The 27747-nt window shown below is 40.0% G+C and overlaps 1 protein-coding gene across 1 annotated transcript in view; it reads left to right on the top strand.

Annotated features, from left to right (window-relative positions):
* Window positions 1-27747, top strand: part of NELL2 (neural EGFL like 2) — a 438239-nt gene that overhangs the window by 196020 nt on the left and 214472 nt on the right. Inside the window, exons 8-9 of the mRNA XM_077472831.1 lie at window positions 4768-4896; window positions 15714-15816. Of these exons, the coding sequence (XP_077328957.1) occupies window positions 4768-4896; window positions 15714-15816 (232 nt within the window). The remainder of the gene's footprint in view (window positions 1-4767; window positions 4897-15713; window positions 15817-27747) is intronic.

Below are 27747 nucleotides of genomic sequence, written 5' to 3'. Positions count from 1 at the left end.
ATGTACCTTCTATTTCTCTTTTCCCTTTGATTTCTCAAATGCAAGCTTTTTTTCTACTATTCTCTAGGGTGGCTACATTCATTCTCCGTGCCACAATTTCTTATGTGAATATAGCCACCTTGTCCTGCTTACTCCCAAGATGGACTACAGTTTTACCTGCAGACACATTCAGCTCTATGGGAATTGTGGTACACCCAGAGAGCAGCATTTAACAAGAATTAAGCCGCTGCTCCCTCCTATAGAAGTAGCAGTGAAGTGCATCAGTGGAGCATGCACAGGACATAAATAGAAGCCTGAAAAAAAGTAAGACTTTTTAAACAGAAAAGAGCTGTGTCAGTTGAAGTTGGGCTTCTTATCGGGTCTGTCAGACAAGACCGCCCAGCAGTCAATTGAAGGAGCACACACAGCAGGCTAAAATGCTGGTTGTAATAAAGAAGCGGTGGCTTGGCATTGACAGACTGCAACAGGAAGGGTTGTTACCTACAAGATCTTCAAGTAAAAAGCTCTGCAACAGACTCAAATACTAACTGCTTAACAAAACTGCATACAGTAAGGCATGATGCCAAACATACTGAAAAACAAATTTGGGGTTTACAGTTAACAGTCAAATTAATGGGAGATGGTTTCTGGTATAGATTACAGCATTTTATTTTTCAAAACAAGTCCATCTTTAGAGTAGTATGCCATTGCTGATCATCTTCTGAAAATGCCTGTTGCCTTGCTGTCATGCTGGTTAAGTGATTATGTTATTCCCCATCCTTGTAGCTACAGCTCTTGCTTTTTAGTATTTTCTGCTTTTTTCACCAGCTAGACGGAAGGGGTTATTGTACATCAGCTTTCTGCTGATTACAGAAGTGAACAAACACATCCATAGGCACCCTTTTAGACAGGCATACCCCACTTTTAAGTACACAATGGGGTTTATTTACTAAAGCTGAAAAGTGAAAAATCAGGCTCACTTCTGCATAGAATCCAATGAGCTTCTAACCCCAGCTTGTTCAATTAAGCTTTTGTAATAAAACATGGAAGCTCATTGGTTTAAGTCAGTCTGATTTTGCACTTTTTAGCTTTAGTAAATAAACCCCATTGTGTACTTAAAAGTGGGGTATGCCTGTATGTTCCCGGCAAGGAGCTGGTCACTGAATGATGTAGACTTTAGCTATGTAGTCTGCCCATCAGTTCACCTTAGACAAAGGCATAAAGGAAATTTAAGCAAATGGAGATCTCTGGAATGCTTCTGAGTTATTTATGGAGACTATACTATATATAAGTCATTTCAAACTGAAAGGATGCAATTGAGAATTTGAAGCATAACTTGGTGTGTGTGTATATGTGTGTGTGTGTGTGTGTGTGTGTGTGTGTGTGTATGTGTATATATATATATATATATATATATATATATATATATATATATATATATATATAATTTACTTTTAGTTGCGCTTTAGGTAGAAAAGATGAGGAACAGAAAGTTTGCAGCCACTGTCGAAGATCCGGTGTCAATGTAGGTTAATTAGTATAGCTCCTACCCACACAAACCTCTCTCTCTCTCTGAATGAGTTTCTCTATAACTAATGTATGTTAGGAGTGAACCAGATCAAAAGGAGAAGTTTGTGTATCTTAGAGTTGTATCAATAAATCTACATTGGGACTGGATCTTGGAGTGTGGCTCTAAACCTTTATTTTTCCATGAGAAGGCAGCAGAAACGAGCCAAAGAAAGCCAGAACCCAAGGTAGGAGAGATGTAGCAATTGGGTGCCTTGAGTGGGCTTGCACTGCTAACTTGTTTTTTCCACACTGTTTCCTAGGCCCTATAACACTGATGTACTTTTAATACATTCTTATTAGATTATAATGGATTTTTTTTTGGTGCGCTTTTTAAAATTACACCAAAGCTGCATCACGCTGTACTTTTCAAAACACAATGCACCTACAGTGTAAACGATTACATAGGATTTAATGGGGAATAGTTTTCATGTGCTTTTGTCACCGTGGAAAAGCACAGCAAAAGCACACCAGTGTGAAAGGGGTCTTAGAGTTAGGGGAGATGGGCACTACTTCTTACAACTGTGAGACTACCACTTGTCCATATTCAAGATACAGCCTAAAACAGAGATATGCAATTATCCCTGTTTTATCCCTCCAGCTGTTGCAAAACTACAAGTCCCATCGTGCTCTGCCTCTGGGTGTCATGCTTGTGGCTGTCAGAGTCTTGCTATGCCTTACGGGACTTGTAGTTCTGTAACAGCTGGAGGTCCGCTAATTGCATATCCCTGCCCTAAAATCATAAACTCAAAAACTAGTCTATATTTGCATTAGTGCTATAAGCCAGTGTTTCTGCATGAACAGATACCCACCAAGAAATCAGGGACTTATTTATATGAATCTCTTTACTGCCCTTACAGTTATTGTAAACATAGCTCAAGTCCAAGATGACAAGCGCACACAAGGTTTAGATAAACAGATGGGGTGCTTTATTGTCAGCAACAGAAAGCGACAATGTTTCAAGGCCACTAAAGTCCTTTTCCTCAGGCAGCAGTGACAGTAGTCTTGTCTGTCTGTACATGGTATGCTGGTAATAGTGTGAGCGAGTGAAACAGTGCCTTAAAGTGGAATTCCACTATCCCAATCTACATTGATTATTTTTTTAATCCTTATGTTGCTCGCATTAGTAAATAGATAGGAAGGTAGATTATATTGACTTGCTTTAAAGCTGTGTTTTTTTTTTTTGCATTTAAGCTACTTCCTGGTTTCTTGCCTAGGCACATTATGTCATGCATCCCAGGAGTCTTCAGGAGGGGATGGGAGGAGAGGAGGGGTTTTCTACACTAGGCACACTCTCCTGCCTGCATGCTTGAACTAAGGGAAGATGGATTTCAGGAAGTAAATAATCATTTGCCCTTACCCAAGATGACCACAGGCAGAAATACTGGAAAGATGGAAGGGGTTCATATTGATTCTTAACAAAATAAAGCATGGAGACATGAATGAATGGGGGAAGATTCCTTTGAATATAAAAAAAAAATAAAATAGAGTTTTTGATTTGTGGTGCTCAGATGCAGTGAAGATCTGCTTTAAGGGCTGTTTATACAAAAGCATAAAGCTGCATTTGACCTACCACTCATGATTTGGTGACTGCTTTTTTTTTATTTTTTTTTATTTCAATAAGTTAAAGATAATAGAATAATATAACAGAAAAATTGCAATATAACATAAATGATTCTGGAATACACAACATATAAGGTGCTAGAGAAAACCAGTATCCGGAATAAATTAGTATGTGGTGAGAGAGAACCTCAAAATGGAGGAGAAAAGTTTGATGGGGTAAGTAAGGAAAGAGAAGATGAGAGATGAATGGGAGAGCACCAGAGGAGGGTAGGTGGGGAGAAAGCAGGGGGGTTTAATGAATAAAGGAAGGAAAGGCACCTGCTTTCGGGTTTACTGGAAGCAAAAACATTATTTAGATATAAAAATTAGTTTTGGAAATAAGGTCAGCATAAGAGAGGTGAAAGCGAACAAGCAGGCCCATATTTTTTGCGCTGCAGATCAGTCACAATGTTCAGATGGGAGATCTTCCATTAGGTATATGTGGTCAACGACCTGTAACCATTGCTGCACAGTAGGAATTGGTGTCTGTTTCTAGTAACGCGGAATAAGATGTAGCATTTAAAGGTGAGGGTAATAGAGCGCCAATTATCGGCTGACTGGTTCACCCGTACAGTGAAATAGCACAACCCAAGGGTCATTAGAAATAGGAGATCTTTGTAATAACTTCAATCCAGTGAAGGACAGAGGACCAAAAAGAGTGAATAAATGTCCTACAACCACCAACACCATTCACACGTGTCCAGGAATATTTTATGAATTTGTACAGGCGTGTGATGCCAACAGGTTAGAATCTTGTAATTTAACCTCTGCAATGTTTTAAGAGATGGAGGTATGTGCTAATTGGAGCACAGTTGCCCAGGGGCGGACTGACAACTCATGGGGCCCCCCGGGCAATCAGAGATTATGGGGCCACACAGTATACACAAACACACACACACAGTATACAATCACACAGTATACGCAGACACTGGTTTTACTGAGGCTGGCAACCCTGATGGGGCCCCCTAATGGCCTGGGGCCCTCGGGCAGTGCCCGAGTGGCTGAATGGTCAATCCGCCCCTGCAGTTGCCCAATAGTATTTGGTGACTACAGGATGTACTCAGCCAAGAGAGAGAGAGAAAAATATACAAAATGAAGGTAAAGCGTAGAATTTCTTTCTGCCAAAAAATAATGCTTTCATATTTTGCTTACAGTGCTCTGAAAAACTAAGTATTAATAAAAATTGGCTTGTATTGGATTGTTGATGGATGTGATTACATTTTAAATACTTTTCTGTTTTAAGAGGGCAGCAGCATAATTTCGATTTTTGTAATAAAGTGCGGTACTATTACCTGTCTATTACTGGAGTTTGTAGCAAGGTGACAGATGGCTATGAACCTCCTTAATATTATTAGAATCGTCTTTAAAATTCATGTGTAGTGTACTGGTGGTCTGTTAGGCAGTAAAATAATATGAAAATTAAATAGTGATTTTCAAGTTGTCATTGGGACAGGCAAGGTTGTGTTCACATGGTAATCACTGTAGTTTCACATAACCTGCCATTTGTTTGTAGTGCCACAGTTGACTTTTACCTCTTATGTATTATGGAATTATGGAAAATATTGTTTGTGTCATAAGCCTTTTTTTTTTTCTTTTCTCTTGTTTGAAATATTCTTGCAGCTGTCAAGAGCTGAGCAGAGGATGAATAGGTTAGATCAATGCTACTGTGAGAGGTCTTGCACAATAAAGGGCAACGTCTACAGAGAGCTGGAGTCCTGGACAGACGGCTGTAAGAAATGTACATGCATGGTATGCCTTTCTCTTTAACATGCATTTCTAAAAGCTTGACATTTTGTTACAACATGGTGTTTAATCTGTCATTGATTTTTACAAAGTCCTCTGAGAGCATACAACAATCAACAAAATATCACTCCATTATTTATAATGTTAGTTTACATTTTGGTAAGTTTTTAGTGACGGTTGTGGTGACATACACTACAGTTCTGAGCAGTATAGTAACTTCCTTTTTATTGTATCATTCTATCGCTAATCGGTTTATTGTGTCACCTTTTGCATTCAAATATAAAAAGGTTACAGATGCAATAAACTGATATATGAAAAAATATTATCTGTGAACTGTAGAACACCTCTTCTCCAGATAAAGGAAAAAAGGGGGAAGGTCTTTGTAGTTCAAATCTGAGGAGCAGCGTAGGGTAAAGATGTTGCTCCTCCATCGAGGATCCACAGGGATTTTTGTTAGTCTTCATATTAATCCCTGTGTGTCTGCAAAGCTCAATGGATCTTAGGCCCAGGTTGTCTATACAGCCTTGCATATCTTGAGGTTCAGAAACTTTCCCCAGTGTTTTAATACTCATCACCTCTTTCCATTGTCAATCTTAAGCAATTAACAATTGAAAGTCTGTGGTGAGGTTGAGGGATAGCATTGGATAGAATTTTTTTAATTTTTTTTTTTTTGGAGAGAAGTTTAGCTCTTTTTCTTAAAGTGAATTTTGTGCATAAACTAACTTCAATGTATGCCTAGCTTCAAATTTACACTTTTCCTTTACGACCCCGTTACTTGGCTTTAATACATGATTATGCTGCTTGTTACCTGAAATTTCAGAGGAACTCTGTGTAAAACTTGCTGTCCATAAAACCCTTCTGGGGACTGCTGTGTAACCAATTCATACTACATAGATGTATTTCCTTCTCTTGGGCTGAAGAGTACAGAAGCTGAATAAAGCAGGAAGATCAATGGTCACAAACCTTGTGCAGCATCTCTTTCATCCTTGGCATGGCTGTAAAAGAAATTCTCATTCACATGCATTTCATGGGTGAGCCACTTTGCTACATAAGGGGGAAACTGCAGACAGCAAAAGAATTGACTGGATCTCCTGGACACAAACCAACCTGCAGTTTGTTCTTCTTTCTCTACCTGGTGCTCAGCAGAATGTCAGGCTCTGTCGATGCATCAGGAGGTTGGCACAGTCCAAGAAGCCATGGGCTACACATAGAGTGCTGGCGAGCTGCGTTTTGGGCACCAGTGCTCTAATAGGATTTAACAGAAAGTGTATTCAAAGCCAAAACATTTTTTTCCTTGATAGTTGTGAAGACTTGCAACCTCTGTCAGGTTTTAATGGTTTGTGTCTCTGTTCAGTAAATTTACTCTGTCATGGGTGGAACTGTAGGTCAGGAGGAGGGGAGGCAATGGGAAGAAAGCGCATGCCAGACAGAGGAACCAAGTCCCCACTGCATGATTGGAGGAGAAGTAGGGAGATCGATCAGTATGGTGGGCTGAGGAGAGGTTGAATGGCAGGAAAAATGAAAATGTGGAAGAAAGGGCCAGTTAGGCAGTACTGGAGATAGATGACATTTGGGAAAGGTCAGGTAGAGAAGACCCTGAGAGAAACGGTTTGTATTCCTCCATAAAGGAAAAGTCTATCCAGTAAAACCAAGTGTTCTGGAAATTAAAGTTCCTACCCTTAATATAGCTAGTTAGGTCCTCCATCAGTGTATTTTCACAGATTTTTTTTTTTACATTTATATGCTTTCAGGGGAACTTTTATTGTGGAGAAGAAAATATTCTGGGTCTTTCGGTACAGGGTGGTCAGTACATTTTTGAACATTTGTTTCAACCTGCATCCTAAATGTCTGTGGTCTGGGCAGGACCAGAAGACATGGAGCATATTATCTGGCTCCAAGCCACCTCTCCAGTAGTATTTAGATGCAGAAAGGTACGTAGAATTCAGAAGGGAGAGGGAGTGCAGTGCCAGCAAATGACAATCTTGAATTTGGTATCTATTGGTAGAGAAATGGTAAGGCAGCATATTTTGAATTGCACTGCAGGTGAAGGCTGCGTTTTGGGAGGGTCTGTTCTCAGCAATTCAGGAAGTAGAGCAGAGTTTGGTATGTTTCCAAGAGAAGCATTGTATAGGTAAAGGAAACTGGGTACCTCAAAGACCAGTGGTATGATATTCACTCTCAAATTGGGTCATTGGACATGCAAAGTCAGACACTGGGTAGAGAGACTGCAACAGCTTAAGGAGTCTCAGGGGGGCCATTAGCCTGAAATGAGGGTTGCGTAGTATATGTTGAGCCATCTTCCAGGTAGAGTTTGTAATGTGCTGCAGTGCCTGTATTTTGTTTCCCTAAGGCAGTGTTTCTCAACTCCAGTCCTCAAGGCGCCCCAACAGGTCATGTTTTCAGGCTTCCCATTATTTTGCACAGGTGATTTGATCTGTTTCACTGCTTTAGTAATTACCAAAGCTGTTTCATCTGAGGAAAAAGCTTTGAGTCTAATGAAGGATCAATCAACTCTGTTGAACACCCTTTTAGCATTGGTAGAGAGGAAGAACCAGCATGGACGGTGTTGGTAATAGGTTATGAATACCTGTGATAAGGTTTTTTTTATACAGAATACAAATGGAATTGGGGCATTTACACTGAACACCCCTGATTTCAATGATGCTTAGTGTAAATACTGAACAACAAATGGAGAGTGCTTACCTACCTAAAGAGAGAAGTGTGAGGGAAAACTCTAGTGCTCACTCCACCAACACAAGTCCATCAAGTTCAAAATCTGTGTGTGTAAGAATGTGTGAGTTTTATGTATTTGATCAATTTAAAAAAAATCTATCTAAAATGCCTTCAGTGCCAGAACTATTCAGGCACAGTTAGGTGGAGCCCATGGGATAATTCCATAAGCTGGACAGAGTCCTTTCATTTATTGAAAGTAGTCCGCAGGCATCCAACCATTAATTCCCAGGGGCAGGGTGGTCCTACCTGTAAAATGCTCCAGGATGTCAAAGGCCCCTGTATGTTTGCATGGGTAATAGATCCACTACTGCTTGTATATCCTTAAATTATTCTTAATTGGTGTGCATTTGTTTGGGTCTCTACCAGATGCAGTATGTAACAAAAAATGTAAAAAGAACATGCTGGCATTTGCAATACATATCTGTTACAGGGAAACAATCACTGTATATTGGACCAGTTGTCATGCATGTTCAAGTTCAGGTAAAATGCATCAATAGGCTCCTGTCCCCAATGTGTTATGCTGCAGTGCGTTGGAAAATCTTGATGAGTTTATTTTTTAGTGTGCTGACCACTATTGGGTTATAAGGATTCAATCAAAAATATAAAATTTAATGGTAAAATATTAAGAGAAACATAGATGCAGCCATTGCTGACCTAGCTTCTTGGCTGTCATGCTTGCCAGCTTGCTTCACTAACCCAGGCTAAGCAATCAACTATGAACTTTTTCCCCTTATCTACTTATTTGGGGTCAGTAACCCAGACAGCTTTTATACCCATGAGTCAATGGGACAAACCAAAAAACTGCATTTTCAAAAGGAGGTCCGACATGCCAGCCCAAATATATTCTTCATGACCAGTTTGCTTTAACACATTTTGCTGTGAACAAACCCCTTAGTAATTTGATATGGATTGCTGTCCTGTTTGCAAATTTGCCACTGTGCAATTGCATACACAAGATTGATGAGTATGAATTATGCAGTTATGTGCTATATCACATGCTGTTTTGTGCTTTGAATATCCTGATAATGACTTTAATAAAGGCTTTTAAGTATAGACTTTTTATGTGCATAGATGACTACAACCTCTGGGTTGGTCCTCCAGTAACACCACATTTTTTTGGCAACCCAGAAAAAAGGCTGACAACTGAGGCTCTAAATGGTAAAAATGGTATCTCAGTGAAACAGATGCAACTACAGCAGTTTTAAATACTGTAGTATTTGTTTTAGGTTATGCATTCTTAAACTATACATTGGTAGTACCAAAACAGCAATTACAGAGCAGTAGGGCCAATTCCAAAAAGGTAAGTTGAGCTGGCCATACATTATAGAATTTTCTTATTCAATTCTTGCCTTCAACTATGTAGAGAAAGGGCCTGCCTGATTGTTACAAATTGAAAGTATTTAGGTTTGACCTCCTATTATATGGTTTTGGTAAATCTAAAATAAAATGGTACAATGCATGGCCAGCCTTAGTCAACTAGCTAGCCACCAGTGGTGGCTCGTCCATTAGGGGCGCTGCCCCCCCATCCTTACGTCCAGCCCCCTAATCTTACATGCAGGGCGCTGGCCGCATGGATTCCAGTGGGATGGTTTGAAGCACGTGATTAGAGCCCGAGGCTCTAAAAGGCTTCAAAAAGGGGTGGGCTTGAGGCACAGAGCACTGCGCCCTGAGCCCACTCATTCATGTGACAATAGTGAATGAATATTAGCTATTCTCACACTGATCCTCCTCTGGCCAATTGGGAAGCGGGTCCTGAGACCCATCACCCGATTGACTGAAAGGACAGACGTTCCTTTTGGATGCCTAGGAGGAGGAAGAGGAGGAATGAGGAGACGCACGGTGGAAGATGCTGTGATGCATAGGAGGAGACACCTGTAGGAGCAATTCCCGCTCGGAATCTAGATGTGGTAAGTGCTGGACTGGATGACTGACCGGCCACGAGACCCCCGGAGGGCGGGGGGGGGGGCTGGGTTATGCGTGTCCCAACCAAGCAAAATAAAGAACACCATCCACCCTTTTTTTTTTTTTGAGCACCAGGTTCCACTGCTATTTTTGGGAACGCTAACATTGTTGCAGTGTATTTCAGTGCCCAACCGCTCATTTTAAAAATAATAAAAATGATTTTAAGTAGTGAACTGAATATTTTTTTAAGAATAGTTATCGCTTTGTCTTTTTCTTGTGCGTGTTTGCAAGATTCTAAATTATTAACAAAGAAAGCACTAAAAGAGATCATAACTTCTGTCTGCACAGTTGCTGACCTAGTAACCACCAGTTTAATATGATATTCAAAACTGGTGTTTACCATAAAAACATCTTCCAAAAACTACCATCCTAATACCAATACAGCCAGCTACTAATGTACTGTATGTTTACACCTTGTTTTCCCAATTTTATGCACTGCTGTTTACACAGACAGTGTGGTTTGTTGAAGATGGTTCATCTCAAGAGATCTGAATTTGAAAGGCAATCAATGGCATGCTATCAATGTCCTAGAAACCAACCAGATCATTTGATAAAGGCAAATTTAGGTCACCAAAGTAAGGAAGGAAATGTTCTTGATTTATCACTACTGCACAATGATAATAAATATAAGTACATGTTTTATAGCATTATGTGTTTGCAGATTTTCTAAGAAACTGCTAGAAACTCTCACTATGTATTAAGCCTAAGAGGCATCAGTGGGAGATTTAAATGTATTGTACATTTACATTAGGATTTAGGAGTATTGTGCATCTACATTTTTATCTGTGCAGGCATATAGTATTTCATTTACAATGTCAGGTTATTGAACAGGGGTTTAAAGCAAGGAGCAGACTATAGAAAGAAAATTACAATTCAGATCTGAGTTAAACTGGATAAATAGATTACAAACCCTTAATCTTTAAGATTTCATAAAGCATTTATTTTAGCCATGCTTCTAGTAAAATGCTTTCATCAGGTTTTCCATTTTATGTTTTTATCACACATCCGTGCTGCATGAAATAGTTTCCTTAGGGGCAAGGTCATATCGGCACTTTTCGCACTGCGTCTGACAATTAAGCTAAATGCTATTGAGCACTTTCAATAGAATAGTACTAGTGTTTTCCCTGGCCCTGTCACAATATATTTGGAGGCATTTACTGTATATGCCAATGTGACAGGAAGGCTTCATGTCTTACTATTGTACACTGCTGAAACGGTGTTCAAATTGTCTAATTTTCTTTACTATGCTATATCTGTAGCAAAAAACATTGACATTGCAATATAAGTACCTGCCTTATATCATAAATAACCAATATAACATAATGTAGATTAATTACCAAGTGCTAGATTATGACTGACATCTAGTAATGGACATATTTTATAAAAATACTTTAGAAGGCAACAGGACAGTTAATTTTCTTAATAAAATAGTCGGTTGTTTTATTTTCTAAAGTGTTCATTTGATAAGCTTTACACATTTACTGTATTGTGAGATATTGAGGCATGTATGAAATGTGTTAAGGTTCTTCACTTAACCAACCATGTGGAAAAAAATGTGTTTTTATGTCATCTGCTCACAATTGCATGATTGAAGTGAATATACCGGTATGCACAATTTTGTGTGTGAACAATTTTTTTAGAAAATCAGACAGACAGTGGTTGAAAATTGTATTTTTCATTGAATATGTACCATATATATTTGTATAGCGCATACACCCCCCCCCCCCCCAACTATATTCAGTTTTTTTGTTTTGCTAGCTTAGATGGGGCCCTTCTTTAATAATGCACAAATGGTGAATCTTGTTAGCTTCATTAATTCTTCTAGATGTGCCTGTAAGGGGATACTTTAGAATATAAATGGAAACCCTGATATGTGAAGGTAGTTTGAAATGAGCTCCAATGCATAGGCGTGCTCACAGGGTATCACGCTTTGTGACACAGATCACCCCTGTTTAAAGCCCTGATATTTCACCACAGCCCCTTAATGAGCTTCCCACAAAATTTGTAAAAAAAAAAAAAGTAAAACAAAATGATAAAAATAAAAACTACTAACACCAATCTCTGCCCTACTGACACCGTCAGTATATATACACATGCACACACACACACATATGTATTTGGGCTTTGAGGTGCACACCCTAATGCAATAGGCTGTGCACACCCATTCTCCAATGGGAGAAGAGATTAGGGGGAAGTCTATTGCTATTGAATGTCCTAGGACATGTGAAATTAAAGTATCTGTCTGTTTATGTATTATTTGTAAAATGGGTTTGACAACCCTCTTGCCAATCCTTGTTCATTGGTCTTAATGGTAGAGGGACCCCTTTCAGCTCAAAGTGGAAGTAAACTCCCCTATTGTTTTCAACCAAGGAAGCTGCCATCTTTGCCTCTGTTTAATGTTCAACTGCTATGGTGCTGCACATGTGATTCGTTATGACACCAGCCGTTGGATGGTTTGATAGTTTGGCTGAGAGCACAGCCAATGTGCAGTTAGCATTCCCGGCATGCCTTTTTTTTTGACTGTTTAAATCGATGGGTTTACTTTCACTTTAATAGCTCAAACTCCAGACTTATCTGAAGTATGGGTTCAGATCAGAGATGACCGTGTGCGTACTTAGATGTAGAGATTGCAGGTGATCATTGGCAACATTTGCCTGGACACACTGAGAAGTTACAATAATTGGCTGGAGTCCTTGTTTATATATATATATATATATATATATATATATATATATATATATATATATATATATATATATATATATATATATATATATATATATATATATATATATATATTAGTTATTATGGCACACACCAAATATAATTCTCTCTATCTATCATAGTTTGTAGACGCTAGAACGTTCACTTAAGCCAATCAAGATATGCTTATTGGGATTTTTTTTTTTTTTTTTTTTACTAAAGTCACATAGCATACATAATAGCCAAAATGTATGAAGAAGTTTTTGATTTTTACTTTTTTTTTTATTGGATAGGTTTGATAGCAGAAAGTAAAAATTATTTATTTAATTTTTTTTAATTTCGGACCGTTTTCATTTATAGCGCTAAAAGAAAAACTATCCTGATATTGCTAAAATACCACCAAAAGAAAACTCTATTTGTGGGGAAAAAAAAACTGTATCATTTTTGTTTATGTACAGCGTTGCATGATTGTGCAATTGTCAGTTAAAATAATGCAGTGACAAAAAACAAAAAATTGCTTGGTCATAAAGAAAATTTGGAAAGCTAATAAATATTTTTTCTTGGTACAGAAAATCTGCTTAAAGGGGTTGTAAAAGTGAATTTTTTATTTTTTTTTTAAATAACAAACATGTCATACTTACCTCCACTGTGGAGCTTGTTTTGCACAGAGTGGCCCCGAACCTGCTCTTCTGGGGTCCCTCGGCGGCTGTCTCGGCTTCCTCCCGCAGGTGCTTCTCACGTTCATGCGAGCTCCCTCACATGGTGAGAAGCATCTGCGGGCGCACTCCACGTCAGTGGATGTGATTGACAGCAGCGTGAGCCAATGGCTGCGCTGCTTTCCATCCATCCACTCCAGCCAATCAGCTGCCAGGCTGAACGGTGGAAAGGACGTCGGGGGACGAGCGCGGGACTTTTGAGGGGTGAGGTAAGTAAAACGGGGGGGGGGCTGGGGGCGCAGGCACTGTCAGATGTTTTTTCACCTTAATGCATAGAGTGCATTAAGGTGAAAAAACATTTACCTTTACAACCCCTTTAAGACATACTGTTTGTTCAACATTTGATCTAAGATAATGAATAGTTTGAGGAATTTGGTAGGAAGAGTCGAAAGTTGTGTACACCTACTAAATCACTGGAAATTACACTAGCCAAATTCAGTAACCTCTCCTGACGTGGGGCTGGGCAAAGTTTAGCCTGTGGGAAGAAGCTTTTTTTATTTTATAGCCATTATGTCTTATAGCGAACCAATCAGAAAAAAAAAAACTATGGGGCACTGCCATTGTGGGCCTCCTGAAAAGGACTGGCTGTATCAGCCTTTAGTACCTCTGTCACATACCTAGAACAAGCATGCTTTAGATGAGTGTCAAAGAATTTATAGCACTTTTCTCTCTATACTTGTTCTGGGTCCACTACTTGACATCGAAGCCAAAGCATCGGCATAACAGTCAGGAAACTAATATTCTTAAAAGGATAGGTCAGCAATGGCACCCTTCATTATTCTCTTAGGACGGATTCACTAAGGTTGACACTACTGCAACTTGGATGTGGGTTTCCCTGTATCCAATTCGCATGACAAGAGAGTGTGCCCGGCTCTGGGGCGCCAGTTCACATATCCCCGTAGCAGCCGCGGAGCGCATTGCACAGGGGCCCTGTTCGTCTTTGGCTCCATTTCAGGTCCTTATTCAGGCAAAAATTTGGGCCTGTTTCGTCCCTGAGATGAAGTGAAGAGACGCACCGGACACCTGCTGCGAGCCGCATCAGATCGAAGTGTGAACCCAGCCTCAATATGCATGCTTCTGTGATAAGTCGTAAAGAGAATGTGATTGGAGCAGAGATCAGTGTTCACTAAATGAAAGCCCAACCCCCCCACAGTTAGTAACACACCCCTAGGAACACTTAACCCCTACACTGCCACCCACTGGTTAACCCCTTCACTGCCAGTGTCATTTACACAGGAATCACTGCATTTATATAGCAGTGATTACTGTAGAAATGACAATGGTCCCAAAAATTTGTCAAAAATGTCCGATGTGTCCGCCACAATGTCGCAATCACAATAAAAATCGCTGATCACCGCCATTACTAGTAAAAAAATAAATAATAAAAAATTATTAATCAAAATGCCATAAAACTATCCCTATTTTGTAAACGCTATAACTTTTGCGCAAACCAATCAGTCGCTTATTGCGATTTTTTTTTTACCAAAAATATGTAGAAGAATACGTATCGGCCTAAACTGAGGGAAAAATTTTTTTTTTTATATATTTTTGGGGGATATTTATTATAACAAAAAGTAAAAAATAATGCGTTTTTTTAAAAATTGTCGCTCTATTTTTGTTTATAGTGCAAAAAATAAAAACCGCAGAGGTGATCAAATACCACCAAAAGAAAGCTCTATTTGTGGGAAAAAAAGGACGTCAATTTTGTTTGGGAGCCACGTCGCACGACCGCGCAATTGTCAGTTAAAGCGACGCAGTGCCGAATCGCAAAAAGGGGTCTGGTCTTTGACCAGCAAAATGGTCCGGTCTGTAAGTGGTTAAGATGCATTACAGTAACTAGGTACTTCAGTACAGTAACACATGTACTAGTAAACATCATAGGAAATGTAGTTCCAAAACATCTGGGGTGCCAAGGTTTGCCATCACTGTACTAGGCCAAACCTGGAGTATCCTAAACATGGCGTAATTGAGGAAAAAAATAAATATTGTAGTCACCACTGCATTGCATATGGCCCGCTAACTGAACCTGCTGTTTTTTTTAATTTAGATTTCAATCCTTTTCTGTGCTGTGTGCATATAATAATAATAATAATAATAATAATTAATTTATTACTGGTCTTTTTTTTTGATACTCACTTTTATAGAAAGTCACGGGTACAGCAGAAAGCAAATTATGTTCTGATCCACCCAATTCCTTCAGTGTGGGGAAATAATTGTATATCCAGTGAACCTGATGATAATGCTTGCACAGTCCTCTGTCAAATCTAATGCTATAAAGCTACATATAGTCCCTGCAATTCATAAAGCCTGACGCAGATTTTACAATCAAACATGTGCCATGTTTATATACCGGTCTAGAACTTGTACTTTAATTTGTCCCAAGCTGCACCACTTTTACAATAAACGTAAGACACTTTTGCAAAATCTGTCTGAGACATGTTTTCTTGCTGTAGGTCAAAAGAGAGCTGGTCTTATTTGGCTCAATGCGACTCAATGTAAAAGTGCTACATTTTAGAACTACTTGAATTTAGTTCATGAGTCGCTGTCAGAACCAAAAGTGACGCAAATGCTTCATGAGTTTGACATACATTAGGGGGGGATTCATGCCAGGAAAGTGGTGCAGCAGCTTTATTGAATTCCACCCCCCCCCCCCCCGTGTCTTTTAAGATATCACAAATTTAAAAAAAAAAATGTTTTTATTTGCTACAGAATGGAACTGCCCAGTGTGAAAGTATAATCTGCACAGAACCAACGTGTCCAGCTAATACTGCACCTGCTTTTGTTCCTGAAAAATGCTGTAAGGAGTGTCAACGTAAGTGTATTTGTATTTATATTACAGCTGTAATTGTACATGTATTTTATCCTAGAAATAATGTTAGAATTCTGAATGCCATGCACGTTTTGCATAAGTAAATAAAAAACAAATTCATATGTGCGTGTGTGTATGTACAGTATATATATATATATATATATATATATATATATATATATATATATATATTAGTGTGTGTGTGTGTGTGTGCAAAGAATTGGGACACCTGCCATTACACGCACATGAACTTTAATGCCATCCCAGTCTTAGTCTGTAGGGTTCAATATTGAGTTGGCCCACCCTTTGCAGCTATAACAGCTTCAACTCTTCTGGGAAGGCTGTCTACAAGGTTTGGAAGAATGGTCAAACATTCCCATATACACACTCCTAAACCTTGTGGACAGCCTTCCCAGAAGAGTTGAAGCTGTTATAGCTGCAAAGGGTGGGCCAACGCAGTATTGAACCCTACAGACTAAGACTGGGATGCCAATAAAGTTGATGTTTAGGTAAAAGCAAGCGTCCCAATACATTTGTTAATATAGTGTAAATGATCTGCATATTATTTTATTGCGTTAACGGCACACTTCTTTCCGCCAACACTGCTAAAACAAGATGCCTATAATTATACTGCTTAGACCATGCTTGTAACCCTTTGGGGAGGTCTATATGCTGACTAAGTGGGTTCATTTGGCCCAACGTGTGTGTGTGTGTGTGTGTGTGTATATATATATATATATATATATATATATATATATATATATTATAATGTGAACAGCCTATTGCACGCTCAGACACACTATTTCTCTGCAACCTCAGTTGCACCGCACAGTCAATGACAGGTCCCCAGGCTCTGTGAAGCCACATAGTTTTGGTTTTAATAAAGCACAATTCGTGTGTGAAACATGTAAACCGTGCCTCTCTCGCTTGTACATGTAGTGTGCCTCATGTTCTTCATGGTTTCATGTAAATATAGGCATTTGGATCTGTTTGGTGTGCAGCCATCCGGACTTTCCTTTCATTACATGACATTACATTACAGGCTTAATGATGATAATACTAAGAAACTTTACTCATTGCACTTTTTTTGTAAATGTAATTCAACCACTTGTTGCCCCGCTAGTACATTTACTGTGGCAGGGCGGCAGCTGCAGGCTCAGTCATGGATTCCTTTTTTTTAATATAATTTATCAATAGTGTTGGGTTTATTGGTCATGGATTATTTAATTATGTTGGTAATGTTAAGTTGCATATTCTTGCATGTCATAAAAAAAAAAATCATAGATTGTGTGCATTGTAAGGGAGATGGGTTCAACTGGTAGAAGTAGTGTAACCATTCATGCATGAACAGGAACACCCATGGACAGTCCAAGGTATAAGCTGCTTCAGTCAGCTCAAATATATAAAGGACTGAGTAAAGTTAAGACTAATTTGTGAGGTTTGGCTCCCACATAATATATGTGGACCAAAGCATGAAGGCTTTATCCTCTGACCAAAACTCTACATGGCCTCAGGGCTCTAGGATCACTAGTATGAATGATCCAAAGTTAGTGAAGTGATCTCCCCTGCCAAGCTATTGTATTATGTCAGGCCCCCACCAAAACACTCTGGTCAGCGCTTTTAGCCCCTGGCTGAGAACACTGTTCAGGAGACGGTCGGCTGCTGGTTTTCTAGTATGCTCGTCCAACAGAAGTCGGCTTCTGTCAGACCAACTGCCACACTTTCCGAATGATGGCCATTTTTTATTGAACCGGCCAATATCACCCGACATTCAGCCCATGCTGTCTGACATTCAGCACGTGTGTACTAGGCTTTCTTTTCTCTGTAACTGAAATCTTTGACTCCCTCTCCTTGTGTAGATGAGAAACCAAGGCAACACATATATACCAGCCACAACCCTGGCAGCCAGTGCCTCACAGTATATACTGTATATTTTTAATTTTAAAGATTTGTTACCACTTTGGATGAAAAAAAGTGAAAGTAAATCAAGCTAGTCCAGCAGGTCAAACACCAATGTATTTTAGAACCCGTCCTAGTATGCACTCTTTATAATCCATACACTGGCTCACAGCCTGTCCAAACCAAGCTATAGCATCACCATTCCACACAGAAGGAAGTTTCATGCACTGGCTGGGCTCTTTCCCTAGCTGCTATGGGTTAGGAGGAAATATTACTCGAAGGTTGGAAATTTAAGCTGGAGGAAAGAGTTCCTGTGCAGTGCATATCTTAAAACACTGCTGCACAATTGAGCTGATTTTAAATCTGAATTATTCACAAACTGCACAAGATCAGTTTTACCTAGGGGAAGGTAGGGCTTTTACAGATACAGTGCCTTGCGAAAGTATTCGGCCCCCTTGATCTTTCCAACTTTTTGCCACATTTCAGGCTTCAAACATAAAGATATAAAATTTGAATTTTTTGTGAAGAATCACCAACAAGTGGGACACAATTGTGAAGTGGAACGAAATCTATTGGATATTTTAAACTTTTTTAGCAAATGAAAAACTGAAAAGTGGTGCGTACAAAATTATTCGGCCCCTTTACTTTCAGTGTAGCAAACTCACTCCAGAAGTTCAGCGAGGATCTCTGAATGATCCAATGTTGTCCTAAATGACTGATGGTGATAAATAGAACCCACCTGTGTGTAATCAAGTCTCTGTATAAATGCACCTGCTCTGTGATAGTCTCAGGGTTCTGTTGAAAGCGCAGAGCATCATGAAGACCAAGGAACACACCAGGCAGGTCCGTAATACTGTTGTGGAGAAGTTTAAAGCCGGATTTGGATACAAAAAGATTTCCCAAGCTTTAAACATCCCAAGGAGCACTGTGCAAGTGATCATTTTGAAATGGAAGGAGTATCAGACCCCTGCAAATCTACCAAGACCTGGCCGTCCCTCTAAACTTTCAGCTCAGACAAGGAGAAGACTGATCAGAGATGCAGCCAAGAGGCCCATGATCACTCTGGATGAACTGCAGAGAACTACAGCTGAGGTGGGAGAGTCTGTCCATAGGACAACAATCAGTCGTACACTGCACAAATCTGGCCTTTATGGAAGAGTGGCAAGAAGAAAGCCATTTCTCAAAGATATCCATAAAAAGTCTCGTCTAAAGTTTGCCACAAGCCACCTGGGAGACACACCAAACATGTGGAAGAAGGTGCTCTGGTCAGATGAAACCAAAATCAAACTTTTTGCCCACAATGCAAAACGATATGTTTGGCGTAAAAGCAACAGAGCTCATCACCCTCAACACACCATCCCCACGGTCAAACATGGTGGTGGCAGCATCATGGTTTGGGCCTGCTTTTCTTCAGCAGGGACAGGGAAGATGGTTAAAATTGAGGGGAAGATGGATGCAGCCAAATACAGGACCATTCTGGATGAAAACCTGTTGGAGTCTGCAAAAGGCCTGAAACTTGGACGGAGATTTATCTTCCAACAAGACAATGGTCCCAAACATACAGCAAAATCTACAAAGGAATGGTTCACAAATAAACGTATCCAGGTGTTAGAATGGCCAAGTCAAAGTCAAGACCTGAATCCAATCGAGAATCTGTGGAAAGAGCTGAAAACTGCTGTTCACAAATGCTCTCCATCCAACCTCACTGAGTTCGAGCTGTTTTGCAAGGAAGAATGGGCAAGAATTTCAGTCTCTCGATGTGCAAAACTGATAGAGACATACCCCAAGCGACTTGCAGCTGTAATCGCAGCAAAAGGTGGCTTTACAAAGTATTAACGCAAGGGGGCCGAATAATTTTGCACACCCCACTTTTCATTTTCATTTTATTAGTTAGAAAAGTTTCAAAAATCCAATAGATTTCGTTCCACTTCACAATTGTGTCCCACTTGTTGGTGATTCTTCACAAAAAATAAAAATTTTATATCTTTATGTTTGAAGTCTGAAATGTGGCAAAAGGTTGAAAAGTTCAAGGGGGCCGAATACTTTTGCAAGGCACTGTATTATTTTTAATATGGACCACCCACGGAAATAATGGATGGTAAGAAACCATGGGTTTTAAAGTTAGAACAAAATGCCTGTCAAAATCGGTTGAGACTGAGTAGTCATAAATATTATATACTATTAGACATAAATGTGATTGTATTATAGTATACTATGATTTTGTTGACTGAGTGCATTTTGTACATTTACAGTTAAATGTGAAAAAAAATGTGAGATCCATCAGTTCAAAAATTTCTAAGACTAGTCTTTCTGTAATCAGGTTTTGTAATATTGGAAAGCAGCTCTGTCCCGTGATCATTTTATGGAAAATATATTTATACCTTGTTTGGTCACATGACCCAGGTGTTTGTTTCATGGGCATAAAAAAATTGAAATTGAATAATTTTCAAAAGGAAAGCATCCTTTCAGCAATTAGGATCATGAACGATGAAGTTAAACATTTCTGCTGCTGGTAATTTTCAGAGCACTTATTGCTCTGGTTGATTCACCACACCATTACTGCATAAGGGGGAATCAAATTTGTTATTTGTATTTGCTATGACAACAGTTAGTTACATAAAAGTCACACTTCGCCCTAGCTGTTTATATAGCTACTGTAAAAATGTATGCAGATAATGTATAGATATTTACTTGAACAGTCAAATCAATATGAATGAAAGAAGAAGAAAAAAAAAAAAAAAAAAAACATAGAGGCCTGAACCTTCAGCATTGTAAAGCAGACAGCATGATAAAATGGGGACTAGAACTAGGAAAAAAAAAAATATATATATATATATATATATATATATAGTCATTTACAGTATCCATTTTTTTGTACTATACATTTTAAATATCTTATTCTTCGAGCATACTCTGTATTCTAAATCCAGACTGTTGTAAATATAATATGGTGCAATTGATGTATTACGTTAATGCAAATGTTTTGGCACACTCAACCAATCGGCTTCAGATCGTTATGGTTCTGACAACACTTAACTAAACACTTAAGTAAAGCCGTAATCTTATTTTGTTGACGTGTATGATTTTCTGCTTTTGCTGTGTACTGCAAACATACACAATTTATATTTTTTTTTCCTTGCTTGGTTATATCATATTAGGAATGCTCCAGTTCTGTTCTAATAGAAATCATATTACATTGCAGTAACCTGTAAAAGCAATGATTCTTTAGAGACATCTGTCATAGAGGCATACCCATTAAGACATGCTAGCTATAAAACAAAAATGCTTCTCTCTAAAGCAAAGGAAATAAATTATTTACATGGCTGGTAGATTCTATTTTTAGCTTCTTTTCAAAAGGAATGACGTAGAAGCTGCAGCGTTGGAGAAAGCTTCTGCAAAATCAAGAAAGCTGCAAGGATCTTAAAATCGATGCAGACTGCGAAAGAATGCGGATAAGAAATTGTGTTAAATGCTAATTTAAACTATTTATTCACATCCTGGGTAATTGTATAGGGTTGTGCTTCTAGTTCTTGCTATAACTTTGCTTTTTGCTGAGGGCAATTGATTGCTCATCTGTATAGTTCTGAACCGTGCAGACTACCTCCGTGCTATTAAACAACTAAAGACATGCTGTTTCACAACCTAGATACTGTAGCACTGAATTGTCAAACCATCTGAAGAAAATCTCAGGAATAAGTGGTTTAGCCTTAGCAGTATAGAATGTTATACACTGATAATATATGGTGATGTAAACTGACCAAACCATATGGAATTTTACTTTATTCAGCAGTGAGGATGAGCCGAACACCCCCCCAGTTTGGGTCGCACCAGAACATGTGAACAGTCAAAATAAAATTCGGATGAACACCGTTAAAGTCTATGGGACACAAATATGAAAAATCAAGAGTGCTTATTTTAAAGGCTTATATGTAAGAAAAGTGTTTCGGGACCCGGGTCCTGCCCCAGGGGACATGTATCAATGCACATTTTTTTTTTTTTAACTGACTTTTTTTTGGGAGTGGTGATTTTAATAATGCTTAAAGTGAAACAATAAAAATGAAATATTCCTTAACCACTTGCTTACTGGGCACTTAAACCCCCCTCAGTCCCAGGCCAATTTTCAGCTTTCAGCGCTGATGCACTTTGAATGACAATTGTGTGGGCATACAACACTGTACCCAAATGAAATTTGTATCATTTTTTCCCCACAAATAGAGCTTTCTTTTGGTGGTATTTAGTTACAGCTCAGAGTTTTATTTTTTGCTAAACAAACAAAAAAAGATGCAAAAAAATAAATAAATCATGTTTTAATAGTTTGTTATAAAATTTTGCATGGGTCATTTTTCTCCTTCATTGAAGTGCGCTGATTAGGCGGCACTGATAGGCTGCATTGGTGGGCACTGATGGGCTGCATTGGTGGGCACTGATAGGCTGCATTGGTGGGCACTGATATGCTGCACTGGTGGGCACTGATAGGCATAGTTAAGGCGGCACTAATAGGCACAGATAAGGCGGCACCGATGGGCACAGATAAGGTGGCACTGATGGGCAAAGATGGGCACAGATAAGATGGCACGGATGGGTGGCACGGATGGGTGGCGCGGATGGGTGGCGCGGATGGGCACTGATAGGTACCACTGATAGATGGGACTGATGGGCACTGATAGGTGGCACTGATAGGTGGCTTTGATAGGTGGCACTGCTGGGCACTGATGGGCGGCACTGCTGGGCACTGATGGGCGGCACTGGGGTGCAGCACCTTTGAGGCAGATTGTGGGCACTGTGGGGGGCACTGTGGGTGGCACTGCTGGGTGGCACTGTGGGCACTGCTGGGTGGCACTGTGGGCACTGCTGGGTGGCACTATGGGCACTGCTGGGTGGCACTGACGGGGGGCACTTACTTTTTATTAGGGTGGCACTGCAGGGGGCAGGTGGGCACTGGCAGGGGGCAGGTGGGCGCTTGCATTGCTGGCCGTGATTGGGACTGATGTCCCGATCACGGCCGCCGGTGATCGGCTTTTTTTTTTCTCCTTGCGCTGTCAGTGCGAGGAGGAATACTAGCCGATTACCGGCTCTGTTATATCACCTGATCAGCTGTCATTGGCTGACAGCTGATCACGTGATAAGGGGTCGGGATCGACCCCTTGCACGGATCGGTGATCAGTCGAGTCTCATGGACTCGCCGATCACAGAGCGCGCCGCGCGCGCCCCTCAGGGGGCGCGTAGGCCGCTCGTACACGGGACTACGTCAATAGACGTAGTCCCGGAAAAGGAGATCCGCGCTGTAGCCGTCATTTGGCTATAGCGCGGATCTCAAGTGGTTAAATATTGTGCCTGGGGGGTGTCTATAATATGCCTGGAAAGTGGCGCAGTTTTCCTGTGTTTAGAACAGTACCACAGTAAAATGACATTTCTAAAGGAAAAAAGTAATTTAAAACTGATCGCGGCTGTAATGAATTGTCGGGTCTTGGCAATACAGATGAAAATCATTGAAAAAAATGGTGTGGCCCGGGGTCCACTCCCAGGCCCTTGGGGGTCTGATATGAATATTAAGGGGAACCTTGAATCAAAAATAAAAAATAAATAAAAATTGCGTGGGGGTACCCCCAAAATCCATACCAGGCCCTTCAGGTCTGAAAATTAAGGGGAACCCTGTCCCAAATGTTAAAAAATGGCATAGGGGTCCCCCCAAAATTCATACCAGACCCTTATCTGAGCATGCAACCTGGCAGGAAAAGAGGGGGGGCACGAGAGAGCACCCCTCCCCTTCTGAACCATACTGGCCACATGCTCTCAACATGGGGAGGGTGCTTTGGAATAGCCCCCCCCAAGCACCTTGTCCCCATGTTTATGAGGACAAGGGCCTCATCCCCACAACCCTTGTCCGGTTGTTGTGGGAGTATGCAGGCTTATCGGAATCTGGAAGCCCCCTTTAACAAGGGGACCCCACAGATCCCAGCCTCCCCCCTATGTGAATTGGTAACGAGTACATTGTAACCCTACTATTTCAGAAAAAAAGTGTAAAAAAAAAAAAAAAGACAGGACTTGTCCCAAAATGTCCTTTTATTAAAAAAATAAAAATGTCCCGCAATGTAAATGCATCTCACTCCGCCGACGAGCCTAAAAAACAAACAAACAGCTATGCCTCCATGGGAGGCTCCCACCGAGTGACAAGATCAACATGGGGACAAGGTGCTTTGGGGGGCTACTCCAAAATACCCTCCCCATATTGAGGGCATGTGGCCTGGTACTGTGGTGCTCTCTCACCCCCCCCCCCCCACGGCCTGCCAAGTTGCATGCTCAGATAAGGGTCTGGTATGGATTTTGGGGGTGGCCCCTACGCCTTTTTTACATTTTGGTGCAGGGTTCCCCTTACAATCCATACCAGACCTGGAGGGCCTGGTATGGATTTTGGGGGGACCCCCACGCAATTACATTTTTGGTTCAGGGTTCCCCTTAATATTCATTCCAGACCCAAAGGGCCTGGTAATGGGGGGGGGGGGGGAGATCCCATGCCGTTTTTTTACAATTCATTTTATCTATATTGCTGAGACCTGATAATTCATTACAGCATCAGTTTTGAATGACCTTGTCCTTTAGAAATGTCATTTTGCTGTGGTACTGTTCTAAACATGGGAAAACGGCACCACTTTACAGGCTTACTATAGACACCCCCACGCACGATATTTAAAGGAATATTTTATTTTTATTGTTTCACTTTAAGCATTTTTAAAATCACTGCTCCCGAAAAAGTCAGTTTTTTTTTTTAAAACATTATTATTTGCATGGGGCATTACGTTGCATATATGCCTTTAGAATGAACACTTTTTTGGTTTTTCATGTTAATGTCCCATAGACTTAACGGTTTTTGAATTTGCTGCGAAGACCGCATAAGGTTCGCTGTTCGGGAAAGATCGGGCTCATCCCTATTCAGCAGCATTTGAACATTTTTATATGTGCAATCTTTTAAACTTTGGTCAAGTGTATATGTATTTTTTTCTTGTTTATTAATGAAAATTACGAAGACTTTATTGAACTTGAATAAAATGTGCTCTAATAATTGCACAGAGTGGATTTTCTCAATTGCTGGCAATTACAGCTGCCAATTTTATTGGAAAGATGCAGTGTTCTCCCTGGACATTATCTTCTCACTTGATTTCAAAGGATTAAATGGTAAAGTCTAGCTTGGTTATTGGATGTTTTGCATCCCTGCTTTTTTTTTTCCAGGTTACAGCATAGTGTAGACAGCAGTTGTGACCATTAACTATTTATTAAGTTGCATCTACTAAAAATTTTATGTGGCTCTATAAGCAGTACAATTATTTCTACTGGACAGCCATTCTTATGCCCCGTACACACGATCGGATTTTCCAACAACAAAACCGTGGATTTGTTTTCCGAAGGATGTTGGTTCAAATTTGTCTTGGATACACACAGTCACACAAATGTTGGCCAAAAATTCAGAGCGTGAGAGCGCGGTGACATACAACACATACGACCAGCCAAGAAAAAGGAAGTTCAGTAGCCAGTGCAGTTCCTTCTGCTTTATTCCAAGAAAGCGTGAATATTTGTGGGACAGACTTGTGTACACACAATCAAACCTGCCCTCAAAACATTTGTGTGCGGAAATTCCGACAGAAAATGTTTGATGGAGCATGCACATGGTCGGACTTTCTGACAACAAGCTCACAGCCAACATTTCCCGTTGGAAAGTCTGATCGTGTGTACGGGGCATTAGAGGCAGGAAAGCACAAATCTGGCCTATTTTTAGAAGTGTGGTGAATCTTAATACATTCACATTACAACGGATTTCCCCAACTTTCACAGTACAACTACCAGCAACATTCACCATATGCATAAGTACTAAATTACACCAGTAATTGTACAGTAGAACTATTTTCTGGAGCATGTTTATTTGGTGGATGTTCAATGATTCTGATTTCGTACACTCTGTTGGTCTTGGGAGGTTAACTCAAGTTTTATCACATTCGTTTTTTTATTATTGTTCAGTATTTACATCATCTGTGTAGAAATATTACACTGGCTAATTTACCAAGAAGATCAATGAAAATATAGCATCTAATATTTTAATACTTGTTCCCAGAAGAATAAAATGTAAGATTCAATTGACTGATAATGACAATAAAATGGTATAGCGCTTTCTCACAATGTAAACCAATAAATCTATCAGTATTAAATAATTCCAAGAAAATGAAAAATATGTAGTCAGGATCTGAGGGGTTAACAGGCAGCTGGGAGACAGTTTAGTCAACTTAAAAGGCTTTATTCAGCAAAAATCAACAGAGAATTGACAGGCTTTTTCTTCATAGGGAGTTCAAACAACACAAAAACACTTTTTAGCATTATAAGACAGTCCTTTTTAAATAATTCTCAGCATCCCAGCCACAGCATATAACATAGCAAGTCCCAGTTCAGGGCAGCTCACCCAGCAGGCAACAGGCATCCTTCCAGCATCTTCAGTTTTCTTCAGCTCTGATAGCAACACTCCCCTCTCTGAGCATCTGCCTAATAAATAGGCTTGAAAGGGAAGTACTTGCCCTGTTTTATTAACCCTCTCCAGGCAAACGTTCTACAATATATTAAAAAAACTAGTGATATCTAATATTTGCACTTATTATGCATTGATTTGCACATTTCATGCACCAATTTATTAGGTAGCACTAGTTTAAAAAAAAATTGTGTGTATATATACACATTGCCTTTGCGAAATTATTCAGCCCCCTTGAACTTTTCAACCTTTTGCCACATTTCAGGCTTCAAACATAAAGATATAACATTTTTATTTTTTGTGAAGAATCACCAACAAGTGGGACACAATTGTGAAGTGGAACGAAATCTATTGGATTTTTGAAACTTTTTTAACTAATAAAATGAAAATGAAAAGTGGGGTGTGCAAAATTATTCAGCCCCCTTGCGTTAATACTTTGTAGAGCCACCTTTTGCTGCGATTACAGCTGCAAGTTGCTTGGGGTATATCTCTATCAGTTTTGCACATCGAGAGACTGAAATTCTTGCCCATTCTTCCTTGCAAAACAGCTGGAGCTCAGTGAGGTTGGATGGAGAGCGTTTGTGAACAGCAGTTTTAAGCTCTTTCCACAGATTCTCGATTGGATTCAGGTCTGGACATTGACTTGGTCATTCTAACACCAGGATACGTTTATTTGTGAACCATTCCTTTGTAGATTTTGCTGTATGTTTGGGATCATTGTCTTGTTGGAAGATAAATCTCTGTCCCAGTTTCAGGTCTTTTGAAGACTCCAACAGGTTTTCATCCAGAATGGTCCTGTATTTGGCTGCATCCATCTTCCCCTCAATTTTAACCATCTTCCCTGTCCCTGCTGAAGAAAAGCAGGCCCAAACCATGATGCTGCCACCACCATGTTTGACAGTGGGGATGGTGTGTTGAGGGTGATGAGCTGTGTTGCTTTTACGCCAAACATATCGTTTTGCATTGTGGGCAAAAAGTTCGATTTTGGTTTCATCTGACCAGAGCACCTTCTTCCACATGTTTGGTGTGTCTCCCAGGTGGCTTGGGGCAAACTTTAGACGAGACTTTTTATGGATCTCTTTGAGAAATGGCTTTCTTCTTGCCACTCTTCCATAAAGGCCAGATTTGTGCAGTGTACAACTGATTGTTGTCCATGGACAGACTCTCCCACCTCATCTGTAGTTCTCTGCAGTTCATCCAGAGTGATCATGGGCCTCTTGGCTACATCTCTGATCAGTCTTCTCCTTGTCTGAGCTGAAAGTTTAGAGGGACGGTCAGGTCTTGGTAGATTTGCAGTGGTCTGATACTCCTTCCATTTCAAAATGATCGCTTGCACAGTGCTCCTTGGGATGTTTAAAGCTTGGGAAATCTTTTTGTATCCAAATCCGGATTTAAACTTCTCCACAACAGTATTATGGACCTGCCTGGTGTGTTCCTTGGTCGTCATGATGCTCTCTGCACTTTCAACAAAACCCTGAGACTATCACAGAGCAGGTGCATTTATACAGAGACTTGATTACACACAT

Source organism: Lithobates pipiens, unplaced genomic scaffold (assembly GCF_037356315.1).
Source record: "Lithobates pipiens isolate NorthernLeopardFrog02 unplaced genomic scaffold, aLitPip1_a1.2 Scaffold_8, whole genome shotgun sequence".
In the NCBI taxonomy this organism is placed as follows: Eukaryota; Metazoa; Chordata; class Amphibia; order Anura; family Ranidae; genus Lithobates; species Lithobates pipiens.
This window is presented reverse-complemented; position numbering and strand designations above follow the sequence as displayed.